The sequence below is a fragment of the Callospermophilus lateralis genome, chromosome 11 (assembly GCF_048772815.1).
Source record: "Callospermophilus lateralis isolate mCalLat2 chromosome 11, mCalLat2.hap1, whole genome shotgun sequence".
In the NCBI taxonomy this organism is placed as follows: Eukaryota; Metazoa; Chordata; class Mammalia; order Rodentia; family Sciuridae; genus Callospermophilus; species Callospermophilus lateralis.
In genome coordinates this window covers 43,335,711-43,355,595 of record NC_135315.1, presented here as the reverse complement: position 1 = coordinate 43,355,595, position 19,885 = coordinate 43,335,711, and the positions used below count along the sequence as shown (strand labels likewise).

General features: G+C 42.6%; 1 protein-coding gene and 1 pseudogene across 1 annotated transcript; one reads left to right on the top strand and one right to left on the bottom strand.

Annotated features, from left to right (window-relative positions):
- The first annotated feature begins 347 nt into the window (after window positions 1–347).
- On the top strand, window positions 348–19,591 carry Slc6a4 (solute carrier family 6 member 4). Its single transcript, XM_076870459.1, has 13 exons — window positions 348–690; window positions 3,027–3,161; window positions 3,600–3,819; window positions 4,882–5,020; window positions 5,694–5,828; window positions 6,513–6,616; window positions 8,104–8,231; window positions 9,192–9,304; window positions 9,927–10,058; window positions 10,955–11,054; window positions 12,613–12,713; window positions 14,693–14,860; window positions 19,517–19,591. The coding sequence occupies exons 1-13, from the start codon at window positions 348–350 to the stop codon at window positions 19,589–19,591; spliced, it is 1,893 nt and encodes a 630-aa protein (XP_076726574.1).
- On the bottom strand, window positions 16,307–16,416 carry LOC143411132 (U2 spliceosomal RNA; annotated as a pseudogene).
- Window positions 19,592–19,885: the final 294 nt, after the last annotated feature.

Genomic DNA, 19,885 nt, shown 5'->3' with positions numbered 1-19,885 from the left:
ATATGCTGTATTTGATCTGTTGTTTCCTTTCACGTTTCTTGATTGTGATTTGCTGCCTGTACAGGTTGGAAAATGGAGTTGATTTGATTGACTCTTGTACAGCAAATAGGCAGGCTCACATTTAACTGGTGAATTTATAATCCCATTTTCGAATGTGTAAGAAATACAGTGAGTTAATACCAAAGACAAGCACAAGGCCTAATTTTACTCTCCTTTCTCTCTGTGCCTTTCCAGCGGAACTCTCAAACCTGCCTCCATAAAGCTCTGAGGAGATCCACAAACCCAAACAGCAAGACTCCTTCCGGTCCTTGGCAGATGGGCAGCAGGATTATTTACTAACCTGCAGAATGGAGACCACGCCCTTGAATTCTCAGAAGGTGCTATCAGCCTTTAAGGATGGAGAGGATTGTCAGAAAAATGGAGTGTTGCAGAAGGGTGTCCCCACCACAGAGGAAAGAGCCGAGTCTGGCCAAAGGTCCAATGGGTACTCTGCAGTTCCGAGCCCTAGCGCAGGAGGTGACACTCCTCACTCTATGCCGGCTGCCACCACCACCCTAATGGCAGAGGTTCATCAGGGGGAACGGGAGACCTGGGGCAAGAAGATGGATTTCCTCCTCTCAGTCATTGGTTATGCTGTGGACCTGGGCAACGTCTGGCGCTTTCCCTACATATGCTACCAGAATGGAGGAGGTCAGTATCACAGCCACAAATGGGGTGGGCTGTAGATCCTTACAGGAGGCCAGAGGATAAATCATGTCTTAGCTGTTTCATGTAACTGAGAAGAGCCTGGGAACATGGCTGCTTAGACATTCATGCTAGTCTAAAAGACATATGTCTAGTAAGCCAAAAGCTTAGATCAGCATGTCTGAGGCTTTCTGGGTTGAGGAGTTGGGCAGGAGCTCTCCCAAACCTGACCTCACAGGTTTCTAGCATCATCAGTGTTCCATGTGTTGTTCCATGTGCCTCCTCATTCTGCATTGTCCAAGCATTGTCCCCCACCAAGCCAAAAGTGAGGAATGGCCAGCAGCACTATGTCCCGTTTCTTTACTTCTGTGGCAGGTTCTTCTTAGAAGAATCTGGAGGGGTCACATCTGCATCAGAAAAAATTGAGAGGTAGCTGCAGGGCTTCAGATCTTCCTGGTTCTTTGGGACCTGTGTAAAGTCAGAGAATGACATCAACTTGGGTCCAGAGTCTTAAGTTGCCAGTCTGAGTATAAGGCTGAACCCAGCCACAGTATTGCCAACTCCAAATCATGCATGGATATGCTTATGTCTCCGATAAGATTGTTAGATTTTTGAGGACTGAGACCAAATCTGCTTCTTCTTTGTAACTCTAAAGCATCCACAGATATTACCTTCTAGATGATCAAAAATTGTAGCTGAGTTAGATGTGGACATGGGAACCTGGCGGGGAGACAGCAGGAATGGGGCCTCTATGTAGGCATTGGGTTTGTTATCAGAATAGGAAAACAACATGCAAAAATGGGTGTCAAATCAATCAATATTTAGTTTGACAGGAGCTCTGGCAATAGATTTGGGAGGGCAGCTAAAACAAGACTTGGGGATAATTTATTTGTGTCACCCTCACTCCTTCCATGGCCTGACATGAAGCAGTCTAGATTTGCTAGATTTTTTAGGGACTTTTGTCCATGCAGCTGCAAAAGCAGATGCTTAGGGGCTCTGCCTGGGAGGAGCGGAAGTCATAATCACTTTATCTCTACCTTGGGAAAGACTCACCTTTAGCCTGAGCATTAGATAAGGGGCTGGGTCACTGGTGACATTTCCTTTTAAAGCTGATCAAGCAAACCCTTTGGACAAAGGCCACCATGAAAACACAACATGGTTTTTTATTCTCAAGGCAGGTTTACCCAGTGTAATTGCAAGTTATGTGGGACCCTTCTGAGTTGCACTGACCTCAAGGTTTCTAGGAGCAAAGCATTTTATAGAAGGGAAAGTTATCAGGGAAAATCATAGCTGACTCACCCTTTGTGCTACAACTCAAGCTGCAAGGGAACAATCCCCAACATTTCCAACAGCCTTAAGATGAAGGAAACATCAGTATCAGTAGTTATGCAATAGCTCTGTGCTTTCTTTTTTTGTTTTTTCTTTTCTTTTCTTTTTTTTTTTTTTGACAAATTTATTGCAGATATCTTAAACATTGGCAAACTTTGACAAGGAGAGCTTCTATTTTAATTAACATAATATAGCCACATATTTGTTCTTAATTTTGAAATGAGGTGAGGACCAAAAGCATTATTAAGGACATTTTTGTTTCTAGATGTCTTAATTATGCAAAAACATTATTTTTATATTGTGTTTTCTTATTCTGTAAAAAATTACCCTTGCGGCCAGGCCCCCAAGAGATGGCTCATGAGAAATCATTCTGGAATTAATGAATATATAGCCAAATATCAATAAGTATCTGGAAACACTTAGAAGAACAAAATTCTAGTTTTATGACCATTGATGATGGCATCTATAGAGCTCATTACAGGTGGTCTGTACCCAGGGACCCTGTAATGGTTGCATCAGAATCATTCAAGGAGCTTAACAATCATACATTACACCCATACCCAAACATTCTGCTTCAGGAGATCTGAGTGGGCCCTGAAATCTGGAGGTGAGTTTTTAAGCTCACGGGTGATTGTGATGTGTGGCTGGGTTTAGGAACCTCAGCTCTCCTCAATCCTGTCATTTTATTGAGGAAAACATTGGGGCTCAAAGAGGGGAAGTGGCCCAGGTTTCTCTAGGCAGCCAGAAGTGGAGGTGCCCCCAGTGCCTGCCCTGTCAACTCCCAACCCAGTGTTCTTTCCATTTACTCCTTCATCCTCCTCTTGAAACTTTTTAACTGTGCAGCTCTGTCTATTATTACTTCTGGCAAAGCACCAAGACCGGGGCAGCACAGTGTAGGTCACTCAGCACAGGGTAGCTCTATGGTTCTCGACATGAGCCTCCTTATCCAGATCAATTGGATTGTTCTAGGACAGATGTAGTCAGGGAGTGAAATTGTCTTTCATCTGCTTCAGGGGCGTTCCTTCTCCCCTACACCATCATGGCCATTTTCGGGGGAATTCCACTCTTTTACATGGAGCTTGCACTGGGCCAGTACCACCGAAATGGATGCATTTCTATATGGAGGAAAATCTGCCCAATTTTCAAAGGTAACTGAAGGGTTTGCTGAATGGGTCAGTTGGGGCATTTTCGTCAATGGGTGGGAGCTGGGAACTTGCTTCTAAAAACACTTAGGTCTCAGCTATCTCTGGGAAACAACTTGAGTCATCAAGTTTGTGACTGCTCAAGTGTTATGAAATTGTTAAGAAGAAACAAAACAAATGGCAATTAAAAAGTAAACTGAATTTTAAAAATTTAGGACATCAACAGGGCTCACATGTGTCTTTAAAAACATGAAAGCTTGCACATATACAAGTAATTGGCTACACTGCCACTCTTTCCCTGTCGTTCCCAGCGTTCTTGGGGAATGAAATGGATGACAGTATCTATGTTAACCCCTCACTCAGGCTGTGGGACTCTAGTGCTCTAGCTCAGCCTTTTACTGTTGGGTTGCCCTTTGAACTTGGCCTCTCTCACCCACTTCCCAGGGATCGGCTATGCCATCTGCATCATTGCCTTTTACATTGCCTCCTACTACAACACCATCATGGCCTGGGCGCTCTACTACCTCATCTCCTCCTTCACGGATCAGCTGCCCTGGACCAGCTGCAAGAATTCCTGGAACACTGGCAACTGCACCAACTATTTCTCAGAGGACAATATCACCTGGACACTCCATTCCACATCCCCTGCTGAAGAATTTTACACGTAAGTGTGCGGCAGGCCACACATCTGGGACTTGGCTTCTTAGAAAGCAGGCAGAAGCCAAGGGCTCTTTACCAATCTCCTGGCCAACTGTCAGGGGTGGAGGAGAGAATGAGAAAGGGGATGGCAGAACCCAAGTCTCTGGCAGGATTTGAAGCTGGGAAACTTTGTTTTGTTGGGAGGGAGTGGGGGGAGTAACGGGGATTGAATTCAGGGGCACTAAACCACTGAGCCACATCCTCAGCCCTATTTTGTATTTTATTTAGAGACAGTGTCTCACTGAGTTGTTTAGTGCCTTGCTTTTGCTGAGGCTGGCTTTGGACTCATGATCCTCCTGTCTCAGCCTTCTGAGTTGCTAGGATTATAGGCGTGCGCCACCACACCAGGAGGAAACTCTGTTTTGAGTGTTGCACGATCCCACCTTCTGCGCCATCTCCTACCTTTCCCATTGTCAGGACAGGCTATTTAACATGTCCAAGCTGATCCCTGCCTTCACTTTCTAAAATCACTCCCCTACACCAAAACTACCCTTCTTCCTGGCTCCTCCTCCTCAGTCAATTGCCATGAAAGCAAAACAACCAGGATCTTCAGTAGTTTGAAACTATTCAAATAGTTTCTGGTTTAATGCATCGACTTCATAAATAGGATCTAACCTTTGGAAGATGATGCTTGGAAAAGATAGCATTATTTTAATGCAGGAATTTCAGGCAGCCCAAAGACAGAACTACTGCACAGGGTAAGGGAGGGGGCCTGCTACCTACACACACAAATCCTCAGGTACCCAAAAGTCAAGCATATTGGTCAAAGAGGTTTAGGTCCCAGCCACAAAAGGAGAAATCAGGAAGTCTATCTTGGGGCTGAGAACTCTTCCCAGGGACTGTTGGCTGACTCTGTTGCTTGCTCCTTCAGGATCAGCAGGGCCCATCCCAATACTTTCTGAGGCTTGGAGAACACTTGGTCTTTCAGTGTAGTGTCCATTTTTCTTGGGCACCTTCTTAGAGGTATCACAACTGGGAGCTCCTGTCACTGTCTAGATACTCACACAGACTTTTTCTTTTACTCTAGGCGCCATGTCCTGCAGATCCACCGGTCTAAGGGACTCCAGGACCTGGGGGGCATCAGCTGGCAGCTTGCCCTCTGCATCATGCTCATCTTCACCATTATCTACTTCAGCATCTGGAAAGGTGTCAAAACTTCTGGCAAGGTGAGAAGGACTCTGGCTGCTTATACATGCATGCAAAGGGGCCCTACAGGGTCTTAAACTCAAAACCCAGTAGCCTGAACAGCTACTGGTCAGGGGATGATCACTGTCTCTTTCAACACCTATTACATTCCATGGTGTTCTTTTTCTATCACATCTGTTAGAAGATTCTAGAAATGGCCTAGTCCTAAGAACAATTATATATACACCTATGGCCCAATAATAATTGCATTAATTTACTGCAAGTCCACCATGGGCCATGGTAAGTGCTTTTATCTCCACAGGCTATTTCCTGCTAGACATTGTCGCATTTTATAGCTGTGGCTTAGAGATAGGTAGTATTAGCCAAGCTGAGTCAGATCCCCATCTGCCTGGTTTTGAAGGCAGTGATCTTTCTGCTTCCCACTTTGCCTCCTGAAAATGACAGACAAAACAGAGATAGATCTTCTTTAGTGTAGATCTTTAGGAATAAAAGACACTGATACTGGTCTGGGGCTATAGCTCAGCAGTAGAGCACCTACCTCTCAGTGTGAGGCATCAAAATAAATAAATAAAGATATTGTGTCCATTTACAACTTAAAAAAAAAAAAAAGACCCTGATACCAACCCATCCCCTTTCCTTGCTTTCTGTGAAATAGTGAGGCAATAACAGTGTTCCCACTCTCCTTCCTTCCAGGTGGTATGGGTGACAGCTACCTTCCCTTACATCATCCTTTCTATCCTGCTGGTGAGGGGGGCCACCCTCCCTGGAGCCTGGAGGGGTGTCCTCTTCTACTTGAAACCCAACTGGCAGAAACTCCTGGAGACAGGGGTAAGATATTGAGGGAAATAGTGTGTACCTGTCTGTCGTCCACTACACAAAACCAGTTCCCCTTCAGTTAAGACAGTAGGGACAACTGAAATTTACTTTCACTATACAAGTCTGCAATAATGCTGTAGAAATACAAGCATGAAAAGTGCAGTTGAGGGCCAGAGTTGTGGCTCAGTGGTAGAGTGCTTGCCTACCATGCATGAGGCACTGGGTTCGATCCCCAGCACCATATACAAATAAACAAATAAAATAAAGGTTAAAAAAAAGTTTTTAAAGTACAGTTGATCTTCGTGGTTTTGCATGCCTGTAATTCCAGTGATTCAGGAAGCTAAGGCAGGAAGCTTGCAAATTCAAGGCTAGCCTCCACAACTTAGTGAGACCCTGTCTCAAAAAATAAGAAGGGTTGAGGATATATATATAGCTCAGTGGTAAAGCTCCCATGGATTCAGTCACCAGTACCCCCCCAAAAAAAAAGTGGTACACACCACTGGGTGATTTTAAACCTAAATGACAATAAGGAAGAGAAGTCATGAGTGTTTGCACTAGGTTGTGTGACCATCCTTGAAATGAGCCTTGAAAGCTGGTCTTTTTACCTTGCACATAGTCATGTGGAATCACTGCTGGTGCCCATTGTCAGTCTGGGTCTCGCTCTTACCCCATGCCCTTTCCTCTGCTGTGTTCCAGGTGTGGATCGATGCTGCTGCTCAGATCTTTTTCTCTCTTGGTCCAGGCTTCGGAGTCCTCCTGGCTTTTGCTAGCTACAACAAGTTCAACAACAACTGTTACCAGTGAGTATTTGGGGTGTCCAAGCAAGGCTTGGAAATAGAGTGAGTGAAAGCTAGTCTGGAGGAAGGCTGCGAAACCTATGGCTTCAAATTTGGCCAGGCTCTGGCTATGATGACAGTGCCCCTCACAGGTACCACGGGCCTCTGTCCATTCACCTCTGGCCAGAGCATCTGTCCAGGCTACAACTTTACCAGAGGTTGAGAGAGTCCCCAGGCCACTTCTGTTTTGTAAAAATCCCTACATATAAAAATAATAAGAAATTCCACAGCAGGTTTACAAAAATTACAAAATGCAATTAAATATTTTGGCTTGGTTAATACATTTACCAACAAAATTATAATGTGATAAATTTGTTATGTATGTACACAAAAAGTTTACTGATTGAATTTTGTTGTTGTTGTTGTTATTGTTGTGATACTGGGAGTTGAATCCAGGAGTGTTCTCCCACTGAGCTACATCAGCAGCCCATTTTATTTTTTATTTTGAGACAGGGTCTCACTAAGTTACCCAGGATGACCTTAAACTTGTAATCTTCCCGCCTGAGCTTCCCCAATAGCTGGGATTACAGGTGTGCACCATCACAACTGGCTGATTGGATTTTTTGACCAGCCTAAAATGCTATTAATTTTCATAGAAAAATATTACTTTAGATATTTTAACAAAGCAGGGAATGTTGCACTGATTATCATTATGTGTCACTCATCGCCTCTAGACTAGATTTTATTTTAATTCCCATCAACAAGGACAATGAGTAGCAATCTATTTGCACACATCATTATTATAGAGTTTGGTTTTATAAAAGATAGGGGCAAGGGTTCACATTTATCCAAAGCAATGTCACCTTACACTGGGATACCAATCTGAAATTGTACATTGAGGTCTTTTAAAAGTGCCAGGGATCTGGGCACAGTGGGCATACACCTATACTACACCTAGCTACTCGGGAGGCTGAGGCAAGAAGAATGCAAGTTCAAGGTCAGTCTAGACAATTTAGCAAAACCCTTCTTAAAATTTAAAAAGGGCTAGAGGTATAGTTCAGTGTAGAGGGCCTGAACATGTACAAGACCCTGGGGGAAAAAGGTATCTCTGTGGCAGCCTGTGACTTCATTTGAAGATAATGTCAAACATCTAAATCTGAGGAATTTTAAAATGTGAGGCCAAAGCCCCCCTCCTGCCCCCTTCTCCAGTCTAGCCCCTGTTCCAGAACAGATATTTCCTATTTGAAATGGAGAGGTCTGTGCTGTTTCATAGCAGAACCACCTCTTAAAAAACACCTCTGACCTGTTAACTGACCCACCCCACATGTGATGGTCAGGGTATTTGAACTTCAAGCCTGAGAGGCTGGGCTCTGGGGGAATGAGAGGGACCCAGAAAAGTTAGGGGTCCTTTGAGCCAGAGTGGTATGTCTTGGTGGGACTGGTATGCAGATAGATAATGCTGCACTCCCCACCCCAGAACCGTCTCATGTCCCTTGGGTTTTCCACTCCAGAGATGCCCTGGTGACCAGTTTGGTCAACTGCATGACCAGCTTTGTTTCGGGATTTGTCATCTTCACTGTGCTTGGGTACATGGCTGAGATGAGGAATGAAGATGTATCAGAGGTGGCCAAAGATGCAGGTAGGACCTTGGGTTCTGTCTAGGTTCCTGGTTTCTTTTGAATTGCTTCACTTTGAATCTTTACAAATATCTAACTTTCAAATGGCTCTTTAAAATTTCTAGGACTTGAGAGAAACTTAATGCCTTGGTGATCTTGATCCTTTCTGTGTGTTCAAGGTCACAGGCGATAGAGCAAGTCCCTTGGCACCCAGCTCTGGGCCGTTAACACACAATAGGCTTGAAAATATGGCTTGGATGGTGGCTTTGAAACCAGTGGATTTGGGTCCTGTGATGGTCTTATAATGAATGCAGTCTTGTAGGCAAATCAAGTTACTAATCCTTAGAACTTCCCCTTATAGAAAAATGTAGCTGCTGTGGTCATTCTGCTGTAACAGATGTTGGAAACAAGTTGATAGGATCTAGTGGATGGAGTCCCAGGGTTTTCTTGAGAGCATATTTGTGTATTTGGCCGGATGCAGTACTCTGGCCAACCCTGTACCCCAAAAGAGGGCACCCCTAGCTAGCCCCTGAGAGATTGAAAACACGTCCCTCACACTAACAAAAGTGGCTTTAAAAATGGCAGGAAGTCTTTATTCCACTTTCTACTGTTCTGGAGTTGAAGATATCAGAGGGGCTATGGGGCTTTAAAAATATCAGTCCTGGCCCTGAAAATAAAACACCAAGTTATTATATAGTGGAAAACTCTTACTCTTATGTGAAGCTTTGCTAGTCTTGGGATCTTGGTTCTGTTTCCCCACCCCCCATGTTACTTAAGGGCACCCAGTTTTCAAGGTGTGTGCTCCTTCCTCCCTACCTCCCAGGTGACCAGGTAAGATGGTGTGGAATGTGAGGAAGCACTTGGTACATGGCAAAGCTCAACTCACGTGTCTTATGAGAATTGTAGTCAGGGAGTGTCACCCTGTGACATCTTTGTAGGACGCATCTCAGCAACCACCTTTCTTTTCTCCTCATCACCCTCAGGACCCAGCCTCCTCTTCATCACATATGCAGAAGCCATAGCCAACATGCCTGCATCCACATTTTTTGCCATCATCTTCTTCCTCATGCTGATCACACTGGGCCTGGACAGCACAGTGAGTAAATGGGGAAGGAAAACAGGCTTTGGGAGGATGAAGAGGAGAAGAGGCCGCTGAACCCATTCCTCCCACCTTGGCCATCCCAGGCAGTGTTAGCTACTCTCTCCTTATGCCCCCCAAGCTCAGCAATGGCACTTACAGCCCCCACTACATTACAGAGTCATTAGTGGGATCATGTGAAGAAAGTGCCTGGCAAAGAAGAAAGACTCCATATATGTGAATTTCTTATTGTGTGCTGACCCTGAAGGCCAGGACAAGGTCTCTTCTGTGTCTACCCTGCCCAGCATTTAGCTTAGTCCTTTGCCCTTATTACCATGGAGTGAGACTCAGTTTTGAGTTGGCCTTTCTGATGCAGACCATCTCCCCAGGAGACCTCACATATTACGTTTCAGTCCTCATATTGTATTTTCTTTCCTGGATGTCCTCAGAAATGGGTTCTAAATACAGTAAATAAGGGAAATGGGCTTCCAGGTGTGTTCATGGACCAGTGAGTTGGGGGAACTGGTTATGATCAGCTTGACTGATCACTTAGCAATCTTACTCCTCTTCCTGTTCACTGCCCTGAAGGCACAGACTTGTCCCAAAACCTCTATGGTGACCATTTGCATGTACCTCTCAGTTTGCAGGCTTGGAGGGTGTGATCACAGCTGTGCTAGATGAGTTTCCACACATCTGGGCCAAGCGCCGGGAGTGGTTTGTGCTTGCTGTGGTGGTTACTTGCTTCATTGGATCCCTGGTCACCCTGACTTTTGTGAGTATCAGGGCCCTCAGCTCTGAGCTGGCAGCAGAAAGCTACAAGAAGCTCCAAACCAGAGTACTATGTGGGGGAAGTAGAAGGGGGTATTTTGTTACCACAGCTGGGGAGTGGTTCAGGGATAGGACATTTGCCTAGATGAGGTCCTGGGTTTGATCTCCAGCACTGAGGAAAAAAAAACTCACCAAGGAAAAGAAGGAAAGTTATCTGGCAGCATCCATTTGTAGAATCATACATGATATGTTATCCTGAAGCTCTTCGCATATTATAATCAATCTAATTACATTTCTAGCTTGGCAAAATATCTGGAGAAAAATTAGGTTGGGTTTGCATTTCCAGTCTATTTCTAATACTTAGGGTTGCTTTCACGGGGATATTGGCCTGTTGTTTTTATTTTATTTTATTGGTTGTAGAGAAAAACAATATTTTTATTTATTTATTTTTATATGGTGCTGAGGATCAAACCCAGTGCCTCACCTGTGTGAGGCAAGCTGGAGGCTGGTGTTTTTTTGGGTGGGGTGTGATGGGGTGGGATATTAAAGATTAAACTCAGGGGCACTTTACCACAAAGCTATGTCCCCACTCCTTTTTATTTTTTATTGAGATAGCCTCACTCACTAATTTGCTGAGGCTGACCTCAAACTTGTGATTTTCCTGCCTCAGCATCCCAAGTTGATGGGATTACAGGTATGTACGACTGTGCCAGCTGGAGGTGGTGCTTTATCATGTGTCTCTTCTAGAACTTGCAATGGTAAAGCATTGGTAGCTGAGGCTATGGGATAGATTAAGTCCAAGGCGGAAGTTTCCCAGCATTACCCTATGTTCAGAAGTGTATGCAGGCCTGTGCAGTAGGGAGGGGCAGCCTTTAACCAGGTTTGTGGTCTTGCCTCCAGGGAGGGGCCTATGTGGTGAAGCTGCTGGAAGAATATGCCACGGGTCCCGCGGTGCTCACAGTTGTGCTTATAGAAGCAGTAGCTGTGTCTTGGTTCTATGGTAAGATCTTCCTTCAGCCCCCACTACGCTACTCACAGCACAGAGAAGGGCTGATTTCATCAAAGAAGGACAGAAAGGGACAGTTGACAAGGTGTGACCTCCTGATGGGAGGTTAAATAATCTGTTAAATAATCTGTTGAGTGCCTTCTCCAGAAGTCCATCATTCCCTCTGTCCTCTGTACAGCATATTGCCTACACCCTTGGGGAAGGACATGTTTCCCATTCTGAGTTTGAATGTTTTACCCAGGGGAAGAAGGCTGAGAAGTTCATGATCCTGAACCACAACACAGAATTCATGTACAGTGAGTTCATTTGCTGAGTGCACAATAAATTGCTAAACAGAGTTGTCCCAAATTTAAATTTCTTAAGCGACATCTCCTCCAGAGCCCTGAGAGTGAGTTTAGGCTGATCTTCTAAGAAAAAGGCAAAAATGCTCTTATTTGCATTATCTACCCTGCTAAGACCCCCAGATCACCCTCCTCTGGTCCTGGGATGGAATTTGATAAAGGATGGAAGCACCAAGGGTTCAAGGAGTGAGCTGAGATGGGTCTATTGGCAGAGGTCCCAGGAGCCCCTGGGATTTTAGGGCACAGTCAAATTGAAATGAAGAACACCAGTTCAGAGATGCCTCTTTAAAATCAAGAAGCTATTATCTCATTCTAAAAAATTTATTTGAATTTCTACTTTCTATGATAATAAAACTGCTTTAGCATTGTAGTGATTACACGTGTTATGAAGAAGAGAGAAGAGCGTGTTTTGAGTTGCACATGGGTCTGGTCTTTTAAAAAGAAATTCTCTTCCATACTGTACAACCAGAGAAATGAGAAGTTGTTCTCCATTTGTGTTCAATGAATTGAAATACATTCTGCTGTCGTGTATAACTAATTAGAACAAAAAAAGAAAGGAAGGAAGGAAGAAAGAAATCCTTTCTGTAATTCAGAGGACAAAGTTCAAAGTGTATGAATTGCTGCAGACCTGCCTGCCCTAAGATATGCAGGGAGTGCTCAGGAAAGCAGCTGCAAAACACCTTCCCCTTCTCAGTTTTTCCTCTGTCAATGGGAGTTCTCTGTTCTCACTGTGCCAATAACTTTTTATAGAAGAAACTTGATCTTGATCTGGCATATGAATGGGCAATATTGTGGTTTAAAAATTCTCTTGAAAGTTTACAGTGTATGGTGGAAAGCCTATCTCTGTCAGGCTGGTTCACCATCCCTAACAAAATTCAGCATTCTTTTCTACAATACCAGTAAAATCATATTTATACTGAGATTTTAGTATGGGCACCAATGCCAGCTTTCCGTCTTTCCCCAAATGCCTATCAACCTGTTCTATGTAGAAAGAGCTTTGCTATAAAAATGCAGTTTTGTGACCCTTCATACCAGATTGGTGTCCCTGAGCACCTCTTGGAGAAATTCCAGAACTGCTACACTGTTCAGGATAGGAATTCTTGTCATTCTCACTGCTGACCCCAGTGACCCTGACTCTCCTTGAGAACAGGAGTTAGAAGTGACTGTCCCTATCATCTCAATCAGTCTCTTTCTCTTTCGGATGATTTCAGGTATCACTCAGTTTTGCAGTGATGTGAAGGAAATGCTTGGCTTCAGCCCTGGATGGTTTTGGAGGATCTGCTGGGTAGCCATCAGCCCTATGTTTCTCCTGGTGAGTTGTCATTTCTTTTCTTCTTCTTGCCCTGGGGAAATTACCCCCAGACATTTTACTGAAGTATAACACATATACAGAAAAGTGTCCAATCATAAGTGTACATTTATAACATATAAAGTTATTTTTGGATGTTCTGGGTTGAACCTAGGACCTCGCACATGGTAGGCAAATGTTCTACCACTAAGTTTAGCTACAGTCATTTTTATTTTATTTTGAGGTAGGGTCTTGTTCAATTGCCCATGCTAGCCTCAAACTTGGAATTCTCCTGCCTCAGCCTCTAAGTAGCTGTAATTATAGGTGAGTACTACCATTCCTGGCGAACAAATTTATGATGCAAAAGTTTCAGTTGTTTTCAGTGAGAGGGTTGCACTGAATCACCTGGCCCACTGTTATCACAAGAAGTCCTGACATAAATGGGTTATTAATTCATATTCTTACCAGTGCTTCTTGATAATCTACTTAGACCCTTTCATTTGTTTTTCAAAAGGAGGAAGAGGGGGCAACTCACTGAGTTCTTTTCCCCTGCAAAACCCAAGTACCAAATTGGGTGCAGGCTCATTAGTCACAATCCCCATGATATTTGCTTTACTCCCCTCTTCCACAGGCAAGTGCTCTAGTGCCCAGTTAAGAAGAGGCAAATCTGTCTTCCACTTCTACGTTTACTTAACAGATCCCCTGCTCTGGGCTTTTAAAGGCTGCTTTAGGTAAACAACGAGTAACTTACTAAAAATATTCCCTTTCACTAAAGCCAAGTTACAACAAAAGAAAATATAGTGTATGAGCAAAGAGAGGCTGGGCCACGTGAAGGTTTCTGGAGCTAGAGTTGAGCCCTCCTGGCTGAGTTGGAGTTCACATACCTGACATCAAGAAGAGCTGAGTTCTGGCAGGGTTGGCTCCTAACCAGACCTTCTCTTTCCTTGTTCCCAGATTACCTTCCTGAGCAGCTAGGTCTGGGAACAGAGAGAGTAGAGAATGGTTTGTGATTAACTAGACTCCTGGTTCTGAAGGTCTCCTCCTGGACTTAGGATAACATTGCTCAGAAGATGGATGTGTGTTTAACATCTTCCCATTTTATTACCTGCAGACAAAGAAAAAAAATAAAAATAGATGTTTAACCACACAAATAATTTACATTACTGTCTTCTTTATGACTATGAAATAATAAAATAAAATTAAATCAATTGCAATAGATTTCTGCACAGTGGTTACTAGGCAAAAACTGATATTTACACTCTCTCTGGAAACCAAACTGAAATAAGAAAACTCATAAATTGGAAATTAGAAGAGCTCTGTGGAATTTTTCTTGGTCAAACTTTTCATGGAATTTTCAAGTGAAAAATGTAATAAGCTGCATTTTTCCTTCTGTAATTTCTTTCATTACGAGGACCTGTGGCAGGCAGGTATCCATTGTTAAGATGCCTCACCGCAGAGCCATCCTTGTTGAAACCGCAGGCTGTGGGAGTTGAATGCAGAAAGCAAAGAGCAGAAGGAACGTAAGCAGGAGGCTGAGTCTTCCTTGGGTTTTGAGAACCTTATTATCTCTCCTGGACACAAGGCACCTGCCATCTGACCAAAAACAATCATTGCAGGAAAATGGAACAAGGCAGAGAGCAATATGAAGCCCTATGACTGGCAGGTGCTGTGGAGAGGTCACCCAGTTCACTCCTGCTGGATGCAGTCTCTTCTCCCTGGCACAGAGCTGCACTAAAGTGGGGACTATAACTTCTCTCCCTTTAGGGGTAATTGTAGCGATGTTGTAACATCCCACTGCAGGCCCTGAGGTGAGGAGGGATGGTGAGGAAAACTAAGAGAAGCACCTGTTTTATTCTCGCAACTTAGGTACAATTGATAATTCTGTGTGTCAGAGTTCAATCTAGAATATATCTCAACAGTATCTTTAGCATTTATGGTACCAGAATTTGTGTCTATCTGCATAGATATTAAGAGTTTTAATATTTCTTGGACTTTGTTTTTAGTTCATCATTTGCAGTTTTTTGATGAGCCCACCCCAGCTACGACTTTTCCAATATAATTATCCTCACTGGAGTGTCATCCTGGGTTACTGCATAGGAACTTCATCTTTCATCTGCATCCCGACATATATAACTTATCGGCTGATCATCACTCCAGGGACTTTTAAGGAGGTATGTGTTAGTGTGTATGTGTGTGGTGTGAGTTCAGACTGGTAATAGGGGAGAAAAGGATTCTCTTGTTATGCTCTATCAAGAGACAAGTCTATATATTAAAATATATATATACACACAACATTAAAAAAATAAGTCTAGCCAGGTACAGTGGCACACACCTATAATCCCAGTGGCTCAGGAGGCAGAGGCAGGAGGATCACATGTTCAAAGCCAGACTTAGCAACTTAGTGAGGCAGTAAACAACTCAGTGAGACCTGAAGGCTGAGGATGTGGCTCAGGGATTAAGCACCCCTAGGTTCAATCCCTGATACCAAAACAAAACAAAAAAGATAAGTCTATATTCACCGGAAGGCTCTCAACCTTACCTACTTAAATACCTATACCATGGTATTTAAGGCTACTACTCACTATCATCAAAGGCTGCCACTATCATCAAAAGGCATCTCCAAAACCCTCAAATACAACAGCAAAAAAGAGACACCTTTGGGTAAAGCTTAGCATGTACTTTGGGTTGTGTATAGCTTTCTCAACTTATCAATTACTCAGCCTTCTGCTTGCCATTGGGCATGGACAACAGATCTGTGATGTCAGAAGTCACACACAAATTTTTACAATAGTTAATTATCAAGTAATGGTTGTATTTAATTACCCATTTTCTAAAATAATTACATTTTCTGTTTATAACTGCACAGCACTTAACAAAAGATTCTTTCAATCTTTGAAAAGAAATTAGTGTTTGTATTAGACATTCAAAACTTAAGAACCTGTAGTGTGAAAGTCACATCAACTATAATAGAACGTCTTCTGATGAGCTTTCTCCCACATAACTGAATGATCATGACAAGTTGTGATCAATAATAGCAAACGTCCCTAAGGTGGTTTCTTATTCATTTTTGTATTTCTTTCTTTTTTTTTTAATTGTAGTTGGACACAAGACCTTTATTTCACTTGTTTATTTTTGTATGTGGTGCTGAGGATCGAACCCAGGGTCTCACATGTGCGAGGTGAGCGCTCTACCGCTGAGCCACAACTCCAGCACCCATTGTTATATTTCTGAAAATTGATTCATAGTACAGAATTCACTGACTTAAAAAGCATATTTGAGGATCTTGATCATAAGAGATGAACTTGCTAATTTCTCCAGAGCATTACTACCTACTTATAATTCATCTAGTGTAGACATCAAAATGTATTTGATTAGCAGACACTGGATATATAATATGGATACTCTATGATTATTATTCATTGAATTAGTGGGGTTGTAGCTCAGTAGTAGAGAGCTTGCCTTGACATATGAAGCATTGGTTTCAATCCTCAGCACCACATAAAAATAAATAAGTTGAATAAAGATATTGTGACATCTACAACTAAAAATATCCTTTTTAAAGACTCTAAAACACACTGGGGCTCTGTTAACTACATATCTCTGTGCTTTCATTTTTAAAAAAATGGCATAAGTTTAAAATATTGTCTTTGGATGGAGGACATATCAGATGTTGAACTGATAAGAACAGATATGATACTTAATCTTAGCTAAAAGACTGCAAAGTGATCACACACAGATTTTTAAGTGGAAATTATACTAAAAAAATGCCCATAGTAATTTTTTCTAACAGCAATGTGACAAGAACTATTTTAAAAATCATCATACAATAAGAATGTTCCAACAGTTTCATAGTTTTAGCTCAAAAATTGTTAACTAACTTGGGGCTGGGGTTGTGGCTCTGTGGTAGAGCGCTTGCCTAGAATGTGTGAGGCACCATGTTTGATTCTCAGCACCACATATAATAAATAAAACAAAGGTTCATCAACAACTAAAAGTTTTAAAAAATTAACTATCCAACAATATTATAGTTTCAGCTAAGGCTCACTGTTGATGTCCCCAAGTATTATACTGTATATCACTAGCCTTAGAAAGATGAGAATTCAAAATATGGTTTCTACTGAATGCCTATTGCTTTTGTACCATTATAAAGTAAAAAATAGTTAAATTGAACCATTGTAAGTGGGGGGCCATCTGTATAAGGTTGGAGCTATGGAGTGAGCTACCACTTACAGGTATAATTGGAGGATATCATACACATTTGAAGCCTCGAAGTCTCAAGGTCATACAGCAACTTAGTTTGTTGTTGCAGAAACCTCCAGTAACCTACACAAAGATATTAGAAAACCTTTCCCATGAGTGACATGTTTATGAAAATGCCAGGAGTGGTCCATTCCTTAGATTAGTTAGTGACCATCTTGTAGAAGGCCCGGGCCTGCCAAATTTTAAGAGCAACAATAGACTGACAACTCGAATGCTGCCAAAGTCCAGGAAACAAAACTGAGTCTGTGTTATGGGAGACCAGCAGCCAGAGGAAAGCAGAATGTATGGGTAGGGGTTGGGCAACAAAAGCCAAACATTTTTTTCTTTATAATGATGTTCTTTGCTGCCCTTGCCTATGCGTGACTTAGTGATCTCTTCTCCCTCAGTACCCCATATCTCGGCATAAGACTGGTTGCCATGATCTACGTCTAGTTGCCAGTTAGCAAGGTATAATTGTTTAAGCAGTTACAGTTTATATCTGCATCTACAGGAATGGATCATTTCTGGAATTTTGCTTTCAGTGACTTGTCATTCCCTGATAAAGGATATCAGTACATCCCTAGACCTTTTTATTTTATTTTTATTATTTATTTATTTATTTTGGATACTAGGGATTGAACTCAGGGGCACTTAATCACACTGAGCCATATCCTCAGCCCTTTTTGTATTTTTATTTAGAGATAGGGTCTGACTAAGATGCTGAGCTGGCCTCAAATTTGTGATCTTCTTGCCTCATTTTCCCAAGTGGCTGTGGTTGTAGGCATTCACCACCTCACCCAGCAACAACTCCTTTTTAAGTACATTCCTAGTGTGAGAGTTTAGTACTCGGGTTTTAAGGTCATGAGAAACACAAAATATACAAGTCTTTTTTTTTTTTTTGGATCAAACCCAGGGGCATTTAATCACTGAGCCACATCCCAGCCCTTTTGCTGAGTTGCTTAGGGCCTCGAAAAATTGCTGAGGTTGAGTTTGAATTTGCGATCCTCCTGCCTCAGTCTCCTGAGTCACTGGGATTACAGGTGTAATCCCAATTACAGTGCACCACCACACCCAGCTTATTTTTTATTTTAAGATAGGATCTCATTATATTACTTAGGGCATCCCTAAATTTCTGAGGGTGATCTCAGACTTGTGATCCTCCTGCCTCAGCCTCCCAAGCCACAGGTGTGCATCACTTTGGCTGGGATTGGAATTCTTTGAATTCCATAGGCCTTGTACCTTAAAGAATAAACTCTCAGAAACGGAAAATCGGAAAAAAAAAATACTCCTTCCTTTTTCAATCCAAAATAAAAAGGACAGCAAAGCTTCACCTAAAGATCAATAAATCAAAAGATGCTTTCAGATCCAATTTTGTCTGTTTACCAACATACAGACATTTGACCATTAAAGATTTTATGAAGTCACTTAATAAAACTTTTTCTAAGCCTCTGTGTGGTGCTTTCCACTTCCTTGAGCTGTTTCATATCACTCTGGTTCTAAGTTTTACAAGGCAGGTTGTAGGTATTATACCCAAGTCCAAGTATATTTCAGCTCTCTCTCAAAGCTTCTATGTACTCCCGCTGTTTCTATAGTAGAAATTCTCAGCTTCTCTGTGATGAGGACCACTCCATGTAAGACTGTTTTAGAAGTGATGATTTTAAGGCTCAGCTCTTTAAATGGCTGTAATTTGTATTCATATGAATTTACCAGCACTGCTGTACATTGGATTCATTGAGTTAGTAACATCCTGGCTGTTGCAGTGGTTCCTGAAGGGCTGGCCACTGTGGCTGCAGTGTGCATGCAGGGTGTGAGGAAGCCGGCAGACCAAACCCAGCCTGCCCTCTGCTCCTCAAGCCCTGTGTGGCCACAGGAAATCTCCTTTGTCTAGGAAACAAGGATGTTTTTTCCCAAGTCATTCAAAGGCATGTTATAGTTCAGCAGGGGGTCTACTGAAGGTTGGTTTTCTCCCATTATGTTATGATGATGATCTTGACTAGTTTACAGATTATTATAGATCTAGATGATAGATACCATTTTATTCATATTGAGAATAAATGGGGATTTTTTTTTTTTTAACTTGTGGGTTGAACTAGGTGGTTTGCTCTACTGAACTACATATGGCCAGCCCTTTTTATTTTGAAACAGTCTCAAAATAAACAGTGTCAAGGCTGGACTAAAACTTGCCACCCTCCTGCCTCAGCCTTCTGAGTAGCTGGAATTACAGGCATATACCTGCAAGGCTGGGAACTTCCTTCTTAAAAGTCAGTGCCAGGCACAGTGGCACACGCCTATAATCCCAGCAGCTTGGGAGGCTGAGGCAGGAGGATCTTGAGCTCAAACTCAGCCTCAGCAACTAAGTGAGGCCCTATAGAGCAACTCAGTGAGACCTTCTCTCTAAATAAAACGGAAAAAAGGGCTGGGGAAGTGAATCAGTGGTTAAGCATCCTTCCAATATAAAAGAAAAGTCATTGAGACTGTTCCAACTTAAGTGTTAGTAAAATGCTATTTAAGCTTTAATATTAATGTTGAAATATTTTTGCAATTTTGCTAAATTACAAGACTGTAACATTGTTTTTTCTTCCTAACAGCGCATTATTAAAAGTATCACTCCAGAAACGCCAACAGAAATTCCCTGCGGGGACATCCGCTTAAATGCTGTGTAAACACTCCAGAGAGGAAAACACTTCCCAGTTGCTGCCACCTCTAGCTCTGATGAGTCCCACCTTGCCTCTCCCCTCCCGATGAATTGGTTTCCAGCTGAACCTGACAACAGAAGGGCCTTCTTCATGGAGACAGTCCCAAGAGACTACGGTGCCCAGACTCTTATGGCCTCCAGCCATTTCTTTCCATGAATCTCTGGGACATATTACTATGTTAGACTGTGACACAGCTGAAGTAGCCTGTTTTGGACATGTGAGGGTGTGTATGGAGGTGATGAGACCACCCTATCATCAGTT